Genomic DNA, 21,438 nt, shown 5'->3' with positions numbered 1-21,438 from the left:
CCCTCTAATGGCCTTGAAATATTCATTGTAAAACAACACAGCTTCGACCGACATGCCCTAACAAGTTACCACTGATTCGGGAGGTAAAGGCACATTTGGTGGTTTTTCTTTGTAGGTCTTTATGTGAGCAGGAGCCTTTAGAAACACTTTCTTTGTGGACGAAATCAGTTTATTTACATTCACAAATGTGGAACATACTTCTTCAGCAAAGCGATGTACTCCTTGAGCAAAGCACATCACATCACACGACTCAAATTGGGATAAAATACTTGGGAGGGCTTTCCCTGCTTTGACCATATAGGGAGCAGCATTTGAAATAAACACAAACACCCTTTCATCTGCAGAAGATTCTGGAAATATTTTTTTAATATCCTCATTCACAATTCTGGCAATCGCAGAATGATTTACTTTTTCGAGTATGTTGCAGGTTGCTAAATATGAAGAAGGCGGCTCTATTGTTAAAGCACCAACAATTAAATTTGCAATGTAACAGCCACAAGTGTCTGTAGTTTCATCAACTGACATCCAGATAATGCTGTCCTTGAGTTCACTGCATATTTCTTCCAGAACATTTACGTAAATTGTCGGTACGTAATTTTTACGCGATGTTGGTTCATCTGGTATATTTTGATTTAAGCAAATTACTTGCAATCAGTGCCTCACATAGATCAATGTTAAACCGACATTTTTGGTTACTGCTACTCAGAAGTTGTTGCCGTGGCCCTTTCTTCTGCATTCCTGTGATATGAAAACTTGTCTTGACATGCTGGTCTATTTGAAACCTTTTCTTACATTAAACGTTTTTCTCACAAACTCGACAATATAAAACAGTTCTGTCATACGTAAACGTTCAAGGATGGTCAGCTACCCACGAAACAACATTTCTTTCTTCAGGCACAACACATTACACACTACACACCATAAACACGTTCAACTGTGTACAAGTAAATAGAAATCTAAACTGAAACAATGGACATGCGACTAAAACACTAGGGTACTACCAAAATAGTTTAGAGAAGAGACGAAGAAACAAATGTTACCCTGTACATACTACTATCAGCTCTGTATAAATCTGATTACATTATGTTAAGTTCCAAATCCCTACCACTAGACTGGACACGTACATCACTTACAGTCTCCACTTTACCATCTCAACTTAACTCTCAGTTAAAACACTACATTGTTATTAAAAATGTGAGCAAAGAGAATTCTCAAGACCAATATTCAAAGTAAAGAGTCACAGGAAATCAAGAACATCAGATCTCATGGGAACAATACAGTTGATTCTCCTTTTAAGGAGCGTCCAACTGATAGTTATTTTCATGAAGTGCTGCCTTCGATTAACACCACCAGCTTCTTCCTCATACCACTTCCCACATCTCTACTTTTAACTACAAAACTGCCAACCAGTCATCACTACTGGCAGCTACCACCAAAATGTCTCGCACCTCTGCATTTATTCACAACAGGATTTCAGAAGTCAGATACTGTGGATGAACATCCATACCCAGTCACAAGGATATAACTTATAGTTCGTTCAGTTCTTCCGTACATGAAATGTAGTTTGCCCAATACCCACACATACTGAATAGCTGCCTGGAGAAGCTGATATGCTTGCTACTGACATTAGTCACTGTGTCCTCTGACTTTGGTTGTTAAGATTGTTAAGGCGGACCTACCCGCCCCCCCCCCCCCCCCCTCTCTCTCTCCTCTCTCTCTCTCTCTCTCTCTCTCTCTCTCTCTCATCTCTCTGTGTGGGTGTGTGTGTGTGTGTGTGTGTGAGAGAGAGAGAGAGAGAGATGAGAGAGAGAGAGAGAGAAGAGGAAGGATGGTAGAACCGCAAAATAAGAGATTGGGAAAGCAAGAATAGTAGATCTCATAGAAAGTATGTCACGATTCCCTTTTACCTTAGAGGAGAGAGAAAAAGGACAAGACAAGGATGTTTTCAGAATGAAGGTGATTTAAAAGAAAGCCATGTGCTCCCCTCGCAGAAATCCAATACTAGGAGGAAATCGATAGCTGACCACTTCTCACTGTCACTGTGTATTCTTCATGATGCCTTATCCTTTGCAGTCTGTAAACATTCTTGGACTAATCGTTGCTTGTGGAAAACACCTTCCCATCAGTGAAAATTATAATTATGTTTTCACATGCCGCATTTAGATGGAGCTACGCAACTGCTGGCCACTATAAAACATTTTCCTCAACGAGTTCTTGTTTCACAGCAAATCTTTCTGCCTGCAGGTAAAGCTTTTCCTCAGCCCTCAGTGAAGTGTGTCACTGGCACTGAGGAAGTTGGTCTCATCAAAACTGGCTTCGCTTTTTAGGGAGGGAAACTGTCTTGCTCACAAGCTCTGTGTACTCCTGGTGCGTTGTTCTCTTCCCGCCTGATGACAGGAACTCTGATAGTGCGTCATTCAACATGATTCCTACATCCTCTTTTAGTAGTAGGTGACGTGGCATGCCATGCCTCCTGTCTGCCTCTCTAATGGGGGGGGGGGGGGGGGGGGGGGGGGGGGGGGGGGGGAACCTAACGCCTTCAATCAGAGTGACGATTCTGTCTCAAACTGAATGCACCCAGTGAGCTATTGCAACTGACTTCCACAATGTGATTTCTGCTTCTTGTTCTTATCCTGATACCTGAGGAAGAAATAACCCTACTTCTGTTGAAACAGGCTGCAGTGGTGACGCTCTAAAATAAAGAGCTATTCAAAAATTATTGCAGCTATATTTCTGCCAGTGAGCCTATGTGACTCCAGCTTGTAAGGGTGGAATGGGCCACAAGACACTAAGACCCATTTTCAGAGGTCATGGATTTGAATCCTACCTGCAAGATGGACAGTTTCGTCTTGCATATGTGTTTGTCTATGTTTTTCCCTGAATAAACATTTCTGAACCACTTCTCAGGAAACTTTCTTGAATTCAAACAAAATATATGTGCCGTAAAGTTCTTGCATCTATAGCATGCATGTGTCTGAGGCCAGATTCTTTAAAATGTACAGAGTGATCACAATTAAAGTTAAACTTTCAAAATGCTGTAGAAATAACACCACTGGTCAGAATGACGCCAAATTGCAACGGAATATTATTGAAGAAAGGGGAAAACGTACGGCAAAAGAAAAAAAAAAAAAAAAAAAGCGTGAAAATTGATCAATAGATGGCGCTGTGTCTCAGAATACGTAAATGAAAACACCTGTCATGCACATGACCCACTGAAGTTGGTATAAATACACCGGGTACATGGCTTTTGCTCCTTTCCTGTCTGCGACTTTCGCCATGATTATCTCAATGCAGGATTGCGCTCTGCCTGTAAAGCTGTATTACAAGAATGATGACTGTGCACCCGTCCCACCGCCGAAGTTCCAGACACTGAAGTGTTTGAAAAAGATGCTGGTCCGATGACTGCCGTGGGTCTGAAGAAAATGAAACGAATTGATTCTACGTCAGTGGAAGCAGTGGCCACAGGAATGGAGGAGGAGAGGAGTGGTGGTGTGCAAACGTGTAGTACGCAGAGCACAGTGCGTATAATCCTATGAAACATTCTTATTTGCTACCCATTCAAAATTACCCATGTGCATGAGTTGCTTTCTGTTGACCTGCCAGCAAGAGAGACCTTTGCTTTAGAATTTCTTGCTCGCATGGTAGTGGACAATGACTGGTCATGGAAGATTTTGTGGGCAGATGAAGCCCACTTCCATGTGACAGGATATGTCAATACGCAGACTTGTCCAATATAGGCAATGGAAAATCCACACACAAATCAGCCAGTACCACTTCATCCTGAAAAGGTCACTGTGTGGCGCAGGTTTACGGCATCATTAATCATAGGGCCATATTTTTTCGAAGAGACAGGTGCTTCCAGTCCTGTTACCTGTACCGTCACTGGTAAGCACTATGAGTGTCTTTTGCGCAATCATGTCATTCCAGCTCTCCAACAATATTGATGTGTGAATGGGATCATTTTTATGCAAGATGGTGCACCTCCGCACATTGCAAATCCAGTTAAGCAGCTGCTGATGCGCCATTTCAGAAATGCTAGAATTATCAGCTGCCATTTCCCTACAGCTCGGCCGGCCCGATTACCTGATCTTAATCTGTGTGACTTCTGGCTGTGGGGCTATCTGAAAGATGATGTGTTCAGTGTTCCAATTGCAAACTTAGCTGCATTGAAGGCACACATTGTGCAACATACTCTGAACATGACCCTGGAAACACTTCAGTCAGTTGTGGAACATGCTGTTTCTCAGTTTCAACTTGTTGCAGAAAATAGTGGACAGCATATTGAACATGTTTTGCACCAGTCACATGGAAATTAATAATTCGATTTGATTCTGATTGATGCTTTTTAAGCAGTTTTTGGCCTCAGGACAATTAAAAACCAATGTGATTGATGCTTTTTATGCAGTCTTTGGCCTCAGGGCAATTAAAAATCAATGTGAGTGACACCTTTTATGAGGTTTTTGGCCTCAGAACAATTAAAAACCGATTTTTCCCATCTGATGTGATATGACCTTGGGTGGTGGATGGGCTCACGTAACTAACAGTATCACACCTGTACACCTTTGCACGCTGAGCAGTACAAGTTGTTTAATATCAAACTCACATCTTAGGCATTGTTGTATGATTCATTTGTCATTTGCAGTCAACCATTATTAAATTAAATCTATTGCTAGATTTGGTAACTATTTATTTTTCTTCTGCCACATGTTTTCCCCCATCTCCAATAATATTCTATTGGCAGTCTGAAAGTTTAACTTTAATTATAGTCACCTTCTACATACTTAAATAAAGAGAAAAAGTCTGTTTGGCTGATCTCCTGCTGCAGATGGAAACAAGGCTGTAAGATGGAGAGAACCAGTTAAACTTGGTCCAAGGCAATGTTATTTTCGGACTGTGTAAGTGTTGCCCTATGTGTACTCAGTGAGTAATAATAGTGACAATAAAACACAGAGAATGGCTGTTTGGCCTAATTGTTGAATGCCAATTGTTGAACCATTGTAACACATATGTGTCCAATGTCTAATTCTCAAACAAAAGGAAACAAAAATCATGCGTACTGGAAATATCTGCTGCAGACATACACTGAGGTGGCAAAGGTCATGGGATACCTCCTAGTATCGTTCGGACCTTGTTTTGCCCAAAGTAGAGCACCAATTCAACGTGACATGGGCTCAAGTCGTTGGATTTCCCCTGCGGAAATACTGAGCCATGCTGCTCTATAGTTGTCCATAATTGTGAAAGTGTTGCTGGTGCAGGATTTTGTGCATGAACTGACCTCTTGATTATGTCCCATAAATGATCGATGGGATTTATGTCGGGCAATCTGGGTGACCAATGGGTCATTGCCATCCATAAAAATCCCATTGTTTAGGAATATGACTTCGACGATTGGCTGCAAATGATCTCCCAAGTAGCTGAACATTCAGGGGGACCAGGCCAGTCCATGTAAACAGAGCCCACACCATTATGGAGCCACAACGAGGTTACACGGTGCCTTGTTGACAACTGGGTCCATGGGTTCGTGGGATCTATATCACACTTGAACCCTACAATCAGCTCTTACCAACTGAAATAGGGATTCATCTACCAGGCTGTGGCTTTCCAGTCATCTACGGTCCACCTAATATGGTCACAAACCCATGAGAGGCTCTGCAGGTGATGTCGTGCTGTTAGCAGAAGCACTCGTGTCGGTTGTCTGCTGCCATAGCCCATTAACGCCAAATTTCGCTGCTCTGTCCTAATGGATACATTCATCGTATGTCCCACACTGATTTCTGCATTTATTTCACGCGCTGTTACTTGTCTGTTAGCAACTCTATGCAAACGTCACTGCTCTTGGTCATTAAGTGAAGCCTGCCAGCCGCTGTATTGTCTGGAGTGAGAGGCAATGCCTGAAATGTAGTATTCTCGGCACTCTCTTGACACTGTGGGTCACAGAATATTGAATTCCCAGACGATTTTTGAAACGAAATGTCCTACGCATGTAACTCCATCTACCATTCCATGTTCAAAGTCTGTTAATTCCCGTTGTGCAGCCATAATCATGTCAGAAACCTTTTCACATGAATCACCTGAGTACAAATGACAGCTCTGCCAATGCACTGCACTTTTATAACTTGTGAACACAATACTACAGTCATCTGAACATGTGTGTATCACTATCCCATGACTTTTGTCAGCTCAATGTACATGTAACGTATGTCAGGCAGTTGTTGGTTGCTCCTGAATATCATTCATTTATTGGATCCAGAACTCGAGTTTAGTAACACTGAAGTTTAATCACTGTTGTGTATATGCAGGATGCTAAAAACTTATAAATGTGCCAAATATGTGACGAGTGTGGATAGCAAGTCACTTTATACGCACACTGCAGGTGTTTGCTGAATCCTGTACAGCTGTAGCTAGGCTCACTGCAGAGGACAGGCCATGTGATTGATATCATCAACTTGACAAGATAAATAACTCGGCATCAGATCACTATGCCATGTCTAACATAAGTAATAAACCACTTTGACAACACCTCAGTTACAATCACCCATACACAATCAGCACCATGAGCATATTACAGTTAACTGGAAGTAAACGGTTTGAGTTTAACTGCGGACATGAGCAAAACATCCAGCGGTGTGTTCATTGATTGTCCACGCATCCACACAATATACTGTGCCGTAGAATTTGTGTAGAAGACATAAACCATCTATAACAAAAATCTGAATAACGTTATAAAGTGCATGAAGAAACTTTTTTTTTTTTTTTTTTTTTTTTTTTTTTTTGCCTTAGACGGGTTTGTAGTATCACCTTTCACAGCACACATTGCACTGGATCCTACAAAAGCATTTTGTCACAGGAATGGAAAGTGAAATAATAGTTACACACATGTGATGGACAATATTTCTAGGTATACACTAGTGCATCGAGTTACAACATTTTGCCTAAGTAGGTCAGTGACAGGGCGACACAGCGAATCACAATTTCTACTGTTTTCATCCTTTAACTACAACGTTTGGTTCATATTCAATAAACTATACCAAACTAAAAACCCATTAATAGCACCTATCTCATTACCTGAGATGCCTATGTTTGAGTCAGACTCCTTTGTAAGGCTTTGAATTGTGGGTATGATTTACTTCTAGAAGTCCATATTAGATTTTGTATATAACAGTTAATATTTTCTGACAAGTATGTGATTCAGTAAAACTGGGTTACTAATTTGATAATATAGCCCATTCATGAGAGCTTTAATGGCTGTTTGTGGGCACACTAGTACTAATTACCCTTACACTCTTGGTTGAAGTATTCTGCTGTTAATCACTTATAAACACTTACACGTACCTGTACAAATCTGTTACACTTCTTACACTGAACTGGTACCATAATGATTTCATGTTAAACTGTATCTTTTCAGAATAACTCTCAAAAATATAATATGCTTTTGTGATTGGATAGTTTCTCTTATGTGAGACACTGTATCTTTCGTGACTTTAGCTGCTTGAAGAAAAATATTTCAATTACAGTGAAGTAGATATGCAGCAATATATGCTGCACTGTTACCCTCACACTTAATTTCATAATTTGAGTAAACATTGTCCAAAATATGGCTGTCTTATTCTTTCTAGTGAATTTGTACAAACGGTAAATAAAACGGAAACATGTAGTTGTGAACTCTGTACCTTCAGATTACCATTCCACTTTTCTAATCTTTATGCAACAAGAAACTGATGTAACATTTGTCTTCTTGAACACATTACATGGTAGGCTAGTGGAAGGTAATTTTGTGGCTTTAATCTTCACTCCAAAACATGCAAAGTTATTATTTCAAGTTGTGAACAATGAAGATAAGCGAGCTTAGGGGGGAAAAACCTTTTGTTAAAATTAGTTTTCATCCTTAATTAAGCCTGAATGGTAGATAGTGAACCCTTACAAATTAATTCTTGAAAGTTTTACAGCCTCTGTTACTCATATTTGTCAGTATCCAGGTATTATCATTGTGATTCAAACATTCAGTCAGGTCCATAGTCTGTGTCATAAAGTAAGCCATCCTTAGCACACAAGGCATAGGTGAATACAGAATAAACGTCAGATATCTCACATTTCCTTAATAAATGATCTACTCCCTCTATCTGATGTGACACACTAGTCTAATTTTTTCACTGTTATTGCAAAATGGCCCAATTTTTCTGCTGTTTTGTCTACAGTGTCCCAGATGTTTGGCTGTTGGGTGCACATAAGAGGCAGAAAAAAATTAAAGTGTTATGATCCTCAACAAGTGAAAACTGTAAAGCCTGCAGCCAGTAGCACACAAATATGTTGTGTTAAGTGGAAAATAAATGTAATTTTTATTTTCAGTGGATGGTTCTCTGATAAGCTTCAACATAGATGTAGTTGTTATTGGTTTCAAAACCACTGATGGAGAAAATTAAATGATATAGTTTAACAATGTATCAACTGACTGCTCACGAACAGTCTACATACTGGCTGAGTTGGAACAGAATGATAAGAATAAATTGATCATCATCTACTTTACAACTTCATGTACACTGAAACACACTAGATATATTAAGCAGATGATTTAAGTGACATGAAGTTTCTATAGAAACCCTTCATTACCGTGAATGGCTATCCATCTCCATTCAAGAGACATGACTAGTAGAATGATTTTATTGCTTACTGTGGATCAAAATATATTGTTACCCAGTCTGGGTTTAATTCTGATCTGACACACAATTTTTGTTGTGCCAAGAAGTTTTATTATAGCACAACATTAGATGCAGCCACATTTTCTGTTACAAACTTTTGTGAAGTTTAACAACAATGCAAGAATTATTATTTGTTTTTATATCAGCTGACACTGTGCAGTAAAGTAATGGTATATTTATTTCTGTTCTACTTTATACTTTTCATGTAGTCTCTTCTGAAGGACTTAATTCATATAAAGTGTTTGTACTGATAAGTGATTAGTTGTAAAGTTCATATAGTACACTGAATAATAAAAATAACTACAATTTCAATAATTTTGGGCAGTACCAAAGTTACACATTTCAGCGTAATGGTGAGGGAATATTTAATGTATGCACTTCAAATTTTGAAAGGCTACTATATGAAGAAAATCTGTGTGACACACTGGGACTGACTGTGTAATTCAATGTGGTCATATGAACAAATATACCATATGAGCAAATTAATGTACAATAAAAAAGAAACATACATCAATAGGTTACTTACGATTGTTGTGAAAACTGATTGCTTGAACTTCTCATTCGAAGAGCTAGCGACAGTGATGTATTGCCTTTAAATTCTTCAAAATAAAGCAACTCCTCCGCAGCAAGAGTTGTAGAGTCAGGATAAAATGGAAGACGATACCGATTCAGTGAGCGTAAAGTAGCATAGCCTTGCAAGTCTTGATGACTTAGTTTTGAGCTGGTAGCATCCGGAGAACTAGCAACACCCTCTGAAGATACACTGCCTGAAACATAACATAAGATATAGAAGAAATTTATCATTTATTTCCAATCCTTCTGACCAAGTAGTATTAAAAGAAAGTAACTGAAAAAAAAAAAGGGTTCTAACACTCAAAATAAACAATAGCTTTTGACTATGTTTTCATTTTGCTGGTGATACTAACATCTGTGAGCTCTTGTTTGGATACTATCATAAATTCAGCTTATGTCTACATGACTTTGCTGGCTACTTTGTTGAGTTGGACTTGATGGTCTATCTAATTTACAACAGTGGTGTGTTACAAGTATATAATGTGTGTTGAAACAGAGTTCAGAGAGAATGTGATTAACTAATGAGGACAGGAAGGTTTGCACAGGATGGGTTGGGATATTTGGGCAAAAATGTGTAGCCTGCCTTTCACAGTGACATGTAGGATGACAATGAGGTTTACAGCACAAGATGGCTGCATAACTAGTATGCCTATGAAATGAGTATTAATAAAAAGTTAAATAACCTTTTGTGAAACCAATGTCTAGCATTTTCACATATGCAGGGCAACCACACAAATGAAGCTGAAATTTATGCTCTACAACAGTAACACTCAGCATTATAATATACACACATAAAAATTGGTACAGCCAGAAAACACAAGTACAGATAAATGGCAGATGGTAACTAATTAACGAAATACTCCATCAGCACTGTAGTCAACAAAAATGTCAAGATGGTACACCGGTGTGCAAAACTTAAGACTGAATGTAGCTTTCACATGATGTGTCACTGCCAAGTAACATAGCTCGATGAAACTTGCACCAAACGAAGAAAGACTTGCTACACTATATTACAGAATGTAACTGAAGGAAATGTGCAATGAGGCAAACAGAAATGACACTTTTATTAAAAGACAATAATTACACTGAAGTCTGTGATATTTACGATGGTCCCTTGAACATTACAAACGGCAAGCCAAGACTCTTAATAGTGTGTGAGATTATCGTGGACACCAGTGTGTGCTCTGCAGCATGCTCCCATGCTGGTCACTGGTCACAAGGTTGGCACAGAGTTCTTGTGTTAGGGCAATCCATTCCTACGCCAGCATGACTGACAACTGCTGGATTGTCATTGGTGCATGCGGACGTGCTGCAGTACATCTCCCCAACACATCCTGCCGCACGTGTTCAATGGCATGCGATTCAGAAGAACAAATGGGCCAGTCCATTTGCCAGATATCCTCTCATTCCAAGGCCGCCTCCACCTGCGCAGTTCGATGCAGTTGCATAACATTTTGCCTCACAACACCATAATACCAGGACCACTCCAATGATCATGTTCGACAAGTTAGTCAGTCAGTCAGTTAATTACATGTTCCACAGACCTTTTGAACAGTTCTTTAATTAAAATGATGTGGAACGAGTCAGTTTGCAGCATATGTATAAATGTTTGGTGTTAACATAAATGAACAAGTTATTTTTTAATCCTAGCAACACAACTACACTTACAAACTAGTTTTTTTTCTTTTGCAGGTTACCAGTTTTTAAAGAGAAATTTGTCCATGAAATAGAAAGAGCTGTCCACAAGAAATGAATTCAGGTTGAATATAAAACTTGCTTTGCTATCTGTCAGACTTTCATGTTACTGGGAAAAATTATCTATAATTTTGTTGCTGCATACTGAACTCCTTTCTGTGCCACTGGCAGCTTTAATAACAGGTAATAGAGGTAATTTTTTCCTCAGGTATTGCAGGTGTGGACATCACCATTCTTCTCAAACTGTGATGGATTATTTTTGATAAATTCCATTAGTGAATGTGTATGTTGTGATGATGTAGTTAAAACACTTAACTCCTTGATGAGGTACCTACATGATGATTGCAGGTGAATAACACATATTATTCTTACTCCTTGTTTTTGTGCAATCAATATTTTCTTTCTAAGTGATGAGTTCTCAACAAAATTATTCTGTAAGTTGTTGTTGTTGTCTTCAGTCCAGAGACTGGTTTGATGCAACTCTACATGCTACTCTATCCTGTGCAAGGTTCTTCATCTATGAGTAACTACTGCAACCTACATCCTTCTGAATCTGCTTAGTGTATTCATCCCTTGGTCTCCCTCTACGATTTTTACCCTCCAAGCTTCCCTTCAACACTAAACCGGTGATCCCTTGATGCCTCAGAATGTGTCCTACCAACCGAACCCTTCTTCCAGTCAAGTTATGCCACAAATTCCTCTTCTACCCCATTCTATTCAGTACCTCATCATTAGTTACATGATCTACCCATTTAATCTTCAGATTCTTCTGTAGCACCACATTTCGAAAGATTCTATTCTCTTCTTGTCTCAACTATCTATCATCTATGTTTCACTTCCATACATGGCTACACACCATACATATACTTTCAGAAACGACTTCCTGACACTTAAATCTATACTCAATGTTAACAAATCTCTCTTCTTCAGAAACGCTTTCCTTGCCATTCTCAGTCTACATTTTATATCCTCTCTACGTCGACCATCATCAGTTATTTTGCTCTCCAAATAGCAAAACTTATTTACTACTTTAAGTGTTTCATTTCCTAATCTAATTCCCTCAGCATCACCCAATTTAATGCAACTACATTCCATTATCCTCCTTTTGCTTTTGTTGATGTTCACCTTATAGCCTCCTTTCAAGACACTGTCCATTCTGTTCAACTGCTCTTCCAGGTCCTTTGCTGTCTCTGACAGAATTACAATGTCATCGGCAAACCTCAAAGTTTTTATTTCTTCTCCATGGATTTTAATTCCTACTCTGAATTTTTCTTTTGTTTCCTTCACTGCTTGCTCATTATACAGATTGAATAACATGAGGGATAGGCTACAACCCTGTCTCATGTCCTTCCCAACCACAGCTTCCCGTTCATGCCCCTCAACTCTTATAACTGCCATCTGGTTTCTGTACAAATTGTAAATAGCCTTTCGCTCCCTGTATTTTACCCCTGCCACCTTCAGAATTTGAAAGAGAGTATTCCAGTCAACATTGTCAAAAGCTTTCCCTAAGTCTACAGATGCTAGAAAAGTTGGTTTGCCTTTCCTTAATCAACCTTCTAAGATAAGTCGTAGGGTTAGTATTGCCTCGCATGTTCCAACATTTCAACGGAATCCAAACTGATCTTCCCCAAGGTCGGCTTCTACCAGTTTTTCCATACGTCTGTACAGAATTCGTGTCAGTATTTTGCATCCATGACTTATTAAACTGATAGTTCAGTAATTTTCACACCTATCAACACCTGCTTTCTATGGGATTGGAATTATTAGTTCTTCTTGAAGTCTGATTGTATTTCACTTGTCTCACACATCTTGTTCACCAGATAGAAGAGTTTTGCCATGGTTGGCTCTCCCAAGGCTATCAGCAGTTCTAATGCAATGTTGTCTATGCCCGTAGCCTTGTTTTGACTTCTTCATGCAATATCGTATCTCCCATTTCATCTTAATCTATGTCCTCTTCCATTTCCATAATATTACCCTCAAGTACATCACTCTTGTACAGACCCTCTATATACTCCTTCCACCTTTCTGCTTTCCCTTCTTTGCTTGGAAACAGTTTTTCACATGAGCTCTTGATATTCATACAGGTAGTTCTCTTTTCTCCAAAGGTCTCTTTAATTTTCCTGTCGGCTGTATTTATCTTACCCCTAGTGGTATATGCTTCTACATCCTTACATTTGTCCTCTAGCCATCCCTGTTTAGTCATTTTGCATTTCCTGTCGATCTCATTTTTGAGACGTTTGTATTCCTTTGCTCCTGCTTCATCACTGCATTTTCATATTTTCTCCTTTCAATTAAATTCAGTCTCTTCTGTTACCCAAGGATTTCTACTAGCCCTCGTCTTTTTACCTACTTCATCCTCTGCTGCCTTCACTATTTCGTCTCTCAAAGGTACTCACTCTCCTCCTATGGTATTTCTTTCCTCTATTCTTGTCAATCGTTCCCTAATGCTCTCTCTGAAACTCTCTAGAACCTGTGGTTCTCTCAGTTTATCCATATCGAACCTCCTTAAAATGCCACCTTTTTGCACTTTCTTCAGTTTTAATCTACATTTCATAACCAATAAATTGTGGTTAGAGTCCACATCTGCCCCTGGATATGTCTTACAATCTGGTTCTTAAATCTCGGTCTAATCACTATACAGGGCTATTACAAATGATTGAAGCGATTTCATAAATTCAATGTAGCTCCATTCATTGACATACGGTCACGACACACTACAGATACGTAGAAAAACTCATAAAGTTTTGTTCGGCTGAAGCCGCACTTCAGGTTTCTGCCGCCAGAGCGCTCGAGAGCGCAGTGAGACAAAATGGCGACAGGAGCCGAGAAAGCGTATGTCATGCTTGAAATGCACTCACATCAGTCAGTCATAACAGTGCAACGACACTTCAGGACGAAGTTCAACAAAGATCCACCAACTGCTAACTCCATTCGGCGATGGTATGCGCAGTTTAAAGCTTCTGGATGCCTCTGTAAGGGGAAATCAACGGGTCGGCCTGCAGTGAGCGAAGAAACGGTTCAACACATGCGGGCAAGTTTCACGCGTAGCCCGCGGAAGTCGACGAGTAAAGCAAGCAGGGAGCTAACCGTACCACAGCCGACGGTTTGGAAAATCTTACGGAAAAGGCTAAAGCAGAAGCCTTACCGTTTACAATTGCTACAAGCCCTGACACCCAATGACAAAGTCAAACGCTTTGAATTTTCGGCACGGTTGCAACAGCTCATGGAAGAGGATGCGTTCAGTGCGAAACTTGTTTTCAGTGATGAAGCAACATTTTTTCTTAATGGTGAAGTGAACAGACACAATGTGCGAATCTGGGCAGTAGAGAATCCTCACACATTCGTGCAACAAATTCGCAATTCACCAAAAGTTAACGTGTTTTGTGCAATCTCACAGTTTAAAGTTTATGGCCCCTTTTTCTTCTGCGAAAAAAACGTTACAAGACACGTGTATCTGGACATGCTGGAAAATTGGCTCATGCCACAACTGGAGACCGACAGCGCCGACTTCATCTTTCAACAGGATGGTGCTCCACCGCACTTCCATCACGATGTTCGGCATTTCTTAAACAGGAGATTGGAAAACCGATGGATTGGTCGTGGTGGAGATCATGATCAGCAATTCATGTCATGGCCTCCACGCTCTCCCAACTTAACCCCATGCGATTCCTTTCTGTGGGGTTATGTGAAAGATTCAGTGTTTAAACCACCTCTACCAAGAAACGTGCCAGAACTGTGAGCTAGCATCAACGATGCTTTCAAACTCATTGATGGGGACATGCTGCGCCGAGTGTGTGAGGAACTTGATTATCGGCTTGATGTCTGCCAAATCACTAAAGGGGCACATATCGAACATTTGTGAATGCCTAAAAAAACTTTTTGGGTTTTTGTATGTGTGTGCAAAGCATTGTGAAAATATCCCAAATAATAAAGTTATTGTAGAGCTGTGAAATCGCTTCAATCATTTGTAATAACCCTGTATAATCTATCTGAAATCTTCCAGTGTCTCCAGGCCTCTTCCATGTATACAACCTTCTGTCATGGTTGTTAAACCAAGCTATGATTTAGTATTCCCTGTTCAAAATTCTACCAGGTGGCTTCCTCTTTCATTCCATATTCACCTACTACTTTTCCTTGTCTTCCTTTCCCTACTATCGAATTCTAGTTCCTCATGACTATTAAAATTTTGTCTCCCTTCACTATGTGAATAATTTCTTTTATCGCATCACACATTTCTTCAATATCTTCATCATCTGCAGAGCTAGTTGGCATATAAACTTGTGCCACTGTGGTAGGCGTGGGCTTCGTGTCTGTCTTGGCTACAATAATGCGTTCACTATGCTGTTCATAGTAGCTTACCTGCGCTCCTATTTTTTTATTCGTTACTAAACCTACTCCTGCATTATCCCTATTTGATTTTGTATTTATAACCCTGTATTGACCTGACCATTAGTCTTGTTCCTCCTGCCACCAAACTTCACTAATTCCCACTATATCTAACTTTAACCTATCCATTTCCATTTTTAAATTTTTTAACCTACCTACTAGATTAAGAAATCTGACATTCCATGCTCTGATCCAAAGAATGTCAGTTTTCTTTCTCCTGGTGACCGCGTCCTCCTGAGTAGTCCCCACCCGGAGATCTGAATGAGGGACTATTTTACCTCCGGAACATTTTACCCAAGAGGATGCCATGATCATTTAACCATACGGTGAAGCTGCATGCCCTTGGGAAAAATTATGGCTGTGGTTTCCCCTTGCTTTCAGCCGTTCGCAGTACCAGCACAGCAAGGCCGTTTTGGTTATTGTTACAAGGCCAGATCAGTCAATCATCCAGACTGTTGCCCTTGCAACTACTGAAAAGGTTGCTGCCCCTCTTCAGGAACCACACGTTTGGCTGGCCTCTCAACATATACCCCTCTGTTGTAGTTGCACCAGCAGTACAGCTATCTGTACCGCTGAGGCACACAAGCCTCCCCACCAACGGCAAGGTCAAGGGTTCATGGGGGGCTGTACAACATTATTGAGTAGAAATATGCAAAATATGCCTGCAGATTGATACAAGACTAGCAATTACACTAAGAGCAAAAGTAGCCAAACTTGACTTTTGAGAAGCTTGTTAATACGCTTCTTACAGTTCAAGTTTTCACCAACTTGTAGACCCACAAATCTGGAGCATTCTATCGTATTTAGTGATTCCTGTCCATGCACTACCAAAATTGTTGGTATGATTCTATTTATTGTACAGAATTGAATGTAGTGTGCTTTCTAACAACTGGGAGAGTCTATTTTCAGAGAAAATTTTAGTGGTCTTTTAAAAAACATCATTAACAATCTTTTCCATTGGTTTCTTTCTAGTGGTACCTATTGTAACACTATCATCTGCAAAAAGTAACAATTCTGCTTGTTGAATGTTAAGTAGAAAGTCATTCAAGGACCCATAATTGAACCCTGTTGCACTCACTTTGTGATGTCTCCCCAATCAATAAAATTTTCTACCTTTCCAACATTGTTTGAATTATTCAGCACAACATTTTGTATTCTGTTTGTTAAGTATGATTCAAACCAGTTGTGTACGAAGCCACGAATTCCACAAAACTTAAGTTTTGCTAAGAATGTACTATGATCTACAAACTCAAACACCTTGGAAAGATAACAAAAAAAGTACCCACTGCTGACATTTTATTATTTAAGAATTGTAATACTTGGTGAGCGAATGTAAGACCAGCATTCTCAGTCTAGCAACCCTTCTGGAATCCAAAATGTGATATGCTAAGTAATTTCTAGTTAAATGTGAGACTATTCTGGAGTACATTACTATTTAGAATATTTTTGCAAAAGACATCAGTACAGAAATTGGGTGATGCATTACATATATCACCAAGAACATTATTTATCAAGCTAGAGCAACTTTTCAGAATTCTGTTTGAAAGTCCATCAACACCATACAAGCTTTCATTTTTTAGAATTTTTAGAATTCTACTATTTGCAGTGAAGGATGTTGGTGTTACATCTAGTTTCTTGAAGTTTTGTGCAATGATATTTTTAATATAGTCTCTTACTTATTCAATTGAACAATTTAATCCTATTTTCGCTGTTACATTAGAAAGGGATTGTAAAAAGAAATTGGAACAGGTGAATTGTCAGTCACGACATCATCATTTAATTCAATTGTTATGGTATCTCATACCCTGACAAGCTGTCCTGTCTCCCATTTGACAATATCCCATGCAGTTTTAACCTAATTTTCTCCATTATTTATTTCTGCCAGGACATGCATACTTTTGGAGATTTTCATAACTTCTCTTAAAAGACTACAGTATTTTTTGTAGTATGCATGTAACATTGGATCTTGACTTATTTTGTCCTTCATACAAATTTCCCTCTTCCTATTACACGAGATTTTAATTCCCCTAGTTATCGACCATAGCTCGTGTGTTTTTAATGAATTTTCTGGATAACCTTTTAGGAAAGCTACTTCAAATACTGACACTGTTATATCCTGAAACTGGTGTGTGTGCTCTGAGGATGGTGTAACCATACATACATGTTTAAATCCATCACCAACTGTATCACAGTGGGCTGGCTGCTGGTGGCCATCTGTGGGAGGTGTGCCTGTGGTGAGGTCTCCACTGTGCCGTCTACTGGCGACTCACGCATATACATCCACAGAGCAGTGCTAGCCGAGTTATCTTGTGCATCTTGCCAGTGAGCCATTCATGTTAGTGTATTGTGTCTTGTTACGTAGGGATCCACAAGAGTCTGTTTTCAGTTGTAATTGAGTGCTTCATGAATACAGCCATATTTGGGTTACTTTGGACAGGTCTCATGTATTACGTAGTTGGTATACAATTGACAGCACATTTGGATCGGTTTCGGTGTGTGCAATATTTATGTGCAGTTTGTTCATTACGGCCGCCATGTTACCAGCCCTGTTTGAACAGCTTGCTTAAGCTGTGACCACCTTGTCGGCTTCTATTAACAGACAGGATACCGCTCCGCCAACTCATCCACCTGCATTCCTTCCTACAATGATTCAGCTGAGGATTGAGAAGATTATGAAAAAAGACTCAGACAGCATTTTTTGGCTTTCAGAGTGACACACACTCATGGACTCCACCGAAGGTGTATCACTTACTGTGTCGACTTGCCCCTTTACAAGAACCAGCAGCTCATACTTTTGATCACATGTGCAGTTCACTGTCCAACTACTATCACCAACTAATGCATGTCATAGTGGCGCGAGTTGAATTCTACCGATCCCACAAGAAACCAAACCAGCCATCCAGGGCCTGGGCAGCCAAACTTCACACTCTTAGCTGGAAGTGTCAATTCGTTACTGATGCCCATAATGACTCTTATGCATGCTGTATAGTGCAAACCACAATTATCCGTTTAGCTCTGGACAAAGAAATGTGCCAGAAGCCCATTAGCAGAAATTTTGCAAATAGCACCATCTTTTGAAGTTCCTCGGGTAGTGGGTGACCAAACCGAAGCTTGAGGCGATGTAGCAGTAGTGTCACAAAATATGCCCACTAGGACGACAGATAGCTCGCACGAGGCAGCGGCAGTGGCAGCGGTAAACAAACGTTCGGCACGCCCTAAGCACTGGGCTACTTGCCATGCTTCCTGGGAGACAGTCCACATTGCCTCCGCCGACAGTTGCTCAGGATATGGACGTGGACGTAAACTGTGTGACTCCAATGCTTGTGACTTCTCCCAAGTTGTTAATCGAGTTAAGTGTTTTTCACCAAGTGATCCGGCTACAGAATGACACTGGTACTGCAGTGACATTACTGAATTCTCAAACCTATGCGAATTTAGGCTCATCGCTGTTGACATCGATCATGTGGAAGCTTGTCAGTTATTAGAAAAGAACACTGCACTGGTGGGACAATTTACAGCATCTGACTCTTACTTTTAATTGGAAACACTGTGTGAGGAGTTTTCAGACTTTTTTTGGAAGGTATGGCATGTGCTACGAATTTTACTGTGCACATATCTTTGAAGCCCACAGTTCGGACCCATTTATGTTGTGCACATCCTATTCCTATCATCCTGAAAGCCAAGTGGTATTAGAATTGGACAGGGGTGGTGCACCCTGTTATGGCTACCGAATGGTCATCTCCGCTGGTTGCAGTTTGGAAACTATTGGGGAAACTTCACCTCTGTGGCGACTTCAGTACTAGTGTCAATGCGCAGTCAATCGTGGATATGTATCCTCTTCCATGCCAGGAGGAACTGTTGGCAAAAATATCGAGTGGCCAGTAGTTTTCCAAAATCAATTTGTCTGAAGCACACGTGCAAGTTCCTGTGGATGAAGAGTCTCGGTGAGTTCTGGTTTTGAATACTCTGTTGGTAGTCATTTCCACCGCGTTATGGCACGAGGTTCTACGCCTTCTCCAGCAGGGTCATTGGAGAGTTTCACGCACTAAACTGTTAGCTAGGAGACGTGTTTTGGCCACGGATTGATGGTGAAATTGTCTGTTTCATCGCAGCTTGTGAGCAGTGTGCTGGACAACAGGTAGTTCCCAGGGTGTCCCTGTCCCACTGGGCCGTTCCACACCAGCCATGGGAACACATTAATGTAGACTTTGCCAGTCTCTTCTTCAACTCCTACTGGCTCTTGTTGTGGATCCATTTTCATGGTTTCCTTACATTTTCTGGTGGGCGTTAATGTCGGCTAAGGTCACAATTCATATGCTGTTAAGGGTTTCTTTCTATTGAGAGATTGCCTTGTACTTTAAGATTCTGGTAATGGGGCTCAGTTCACATTTCGCACAATTTTCAATTTTTTTGTTCTCGTCATGGAATTCTTCATGTTAGAGCTCCGCCATTCCATACTCAATCAAATGTTGGGACAGAATGACTAGTGCATATGTTCATGTCCCAAATGAGAAAGTCTGTTGTGAATTCTCCTGTGGTTGATGCCCTTCTCCATTTCCTGAGCACCTGTCACTTCACGCTATGGGGGAGCTGAACCCAGCCGAGATGCTTCATGGCTGGCAGCCACACATGCTCCTCTACCTTCTGTGGCCTATGCAGCAGCTGCTGCAGACCAATTCGCGTGGCCTCTTTGTGTATGGATCGCCAGTGTGGGCATGAGAGTTTGGTTGCTGGCCCACGTGGATACCAGCTACTGTTGTCTGCCACTGGGGACGCCATCTGTGAGAGTTCGATACAGTTGATGGGCTGGTGACATCCCACCTTGATCAGTTGCACCCCCATTCACCGCCAGAAGCTACTGGTTCGTGCGTGCAGCCCCCATCGACGTAGCCCATTGGCTGCCTACTCCATGTGTGGCGTGCTGGGGTTTCAGCTTCTGGTGCCGTGTGCTGGCCTGTCTCCAGCCTCGGGTCTGTTGCTGCAGCCTGCTGTGCTTGTCAGGCTGCCTGCACCGGACCCCTCTCAATTGTCACATCAGCCTTCATTGACGGAGGGTCCAGCCCTGCTGCCCTAACACTGGGACCTGCCTGCTGATGACGACGGGCACCCTCCTTTTTGTGCTGTCATTGGGCACCATGTAGGCCCACCACCTTCAGGCTAGCCTGCATCCCTGCACGTTGTGGCCTTATGCTCTAGTGTCCACCCGGCACATTGTCCCACCCTCTCCGTTGGCACCAGCTGCAGCCGCTTCAACCCAGATGGATGTGTGTCTCAACAGGCCACCAGTGTCTCCTCCGTCGCCTGGGCATCCATTTCTCACGATGGAGAGGTGTGTTATATCTCGCGACTAGTGTGTGTGCTCTAAGGGTGCTGTTACTGCTCAAGGGTGCTTGAATTGGTCACCAACTGTATCAAAATGTGCCAGCCACTGGAGGATGCCTGTTGGAAGTATGCACACGGTTAGGATTCCACTGCGCCATCTACCAGTGACTCGTGCATATATATGAACAGAACAGTGCTAACTGGGTTCTCTTGTGTGTACTGCTAATGTGCCATTCATGTCAGTGTAGTGTGTCTTGTTACGTAGGGATCCACAAAGTCTGTTTTCTGTTGTAATTGAATGCTTCATGAATAAAGCCATCTTTGGGTTACACACCTCACAAAAATTGGAATACCACAGAGTTTGCTGCAATGACTTCTTACGGTACACCAATTGAGGTTTGTTCAATACCTAATTAACAAAATAAACATGATTCCTTCTGACAACAAGAACGATTTTGGTTGGTTAGAAAGAAATCATTACAAAAAAAAGCAGGCTCTCTCATAAGTGTACACCCTGTAAACAAAACAGTGAAAATCTTTATCTCATGAGGATGGATTATCAGTCTTTAGTAATGAGTATGTCCTCCCCGCACACAGATTAGTTATTCCACTCTGTGAGGAATGCTCTGGATGAGACCATCAAGTTTATCTTGGGGTACGAGGTCCCATTCCTCAATCACAGCTACAGTAAAATCCTGAAGATTGTCATGCAGATTCAGACGCTGTGCAATGGCCATCTTGAACAGGTACCATACATGCTCAATTC

At 40.9% G+C, this 21,438-nt stretch overlaps 1 protein-coding gene across 1 annotated transcript in view; it reads right to left on the bottom strand.

Annotated features, from left to right (window-relative positions):
* LOC124721523 (rapamycin-insensitive companion of mTOR) overlaps positions 1–21,438 on the bottom strand; it is a 277,266-nt gene that overhangs the window by 41,726 nt on the left and 214,102 nt on the right. Inside the window, exon 22 of the mRNA XM_047246541.1 lies at positions 9,223–9,463. Coding sequence (XP_047102497.1) covers positions 9,223–9,463 — 241 coding nt within the window. The remainder of the gene's footprint in view (positions 1–9,222; positions 9,464–21,438) is intronic.

This window comes from Schistocerca piceifrons, chromosome X (assembly GCF_021461385.2).
Source record: "Schistocerca piceifrons isolate TAMUIC-IGC-003096 chromosome X, iqSchPice1.1, whole genome shotgun sequence".
In the NCBI taxonomy this organism is placed as follows: domain Eukaryota; kingdom Metazoa; phylum Arthropoda; class Insecta; order Orthoptera; family Acrididae; genus Schistocerca; species Schistocerca piceifrons.
The sequence above is the reverse complement of the archived record's forward strand: the minus strand, read 5'-3'. Positions and strand labels throughout refer to the sequence as shown.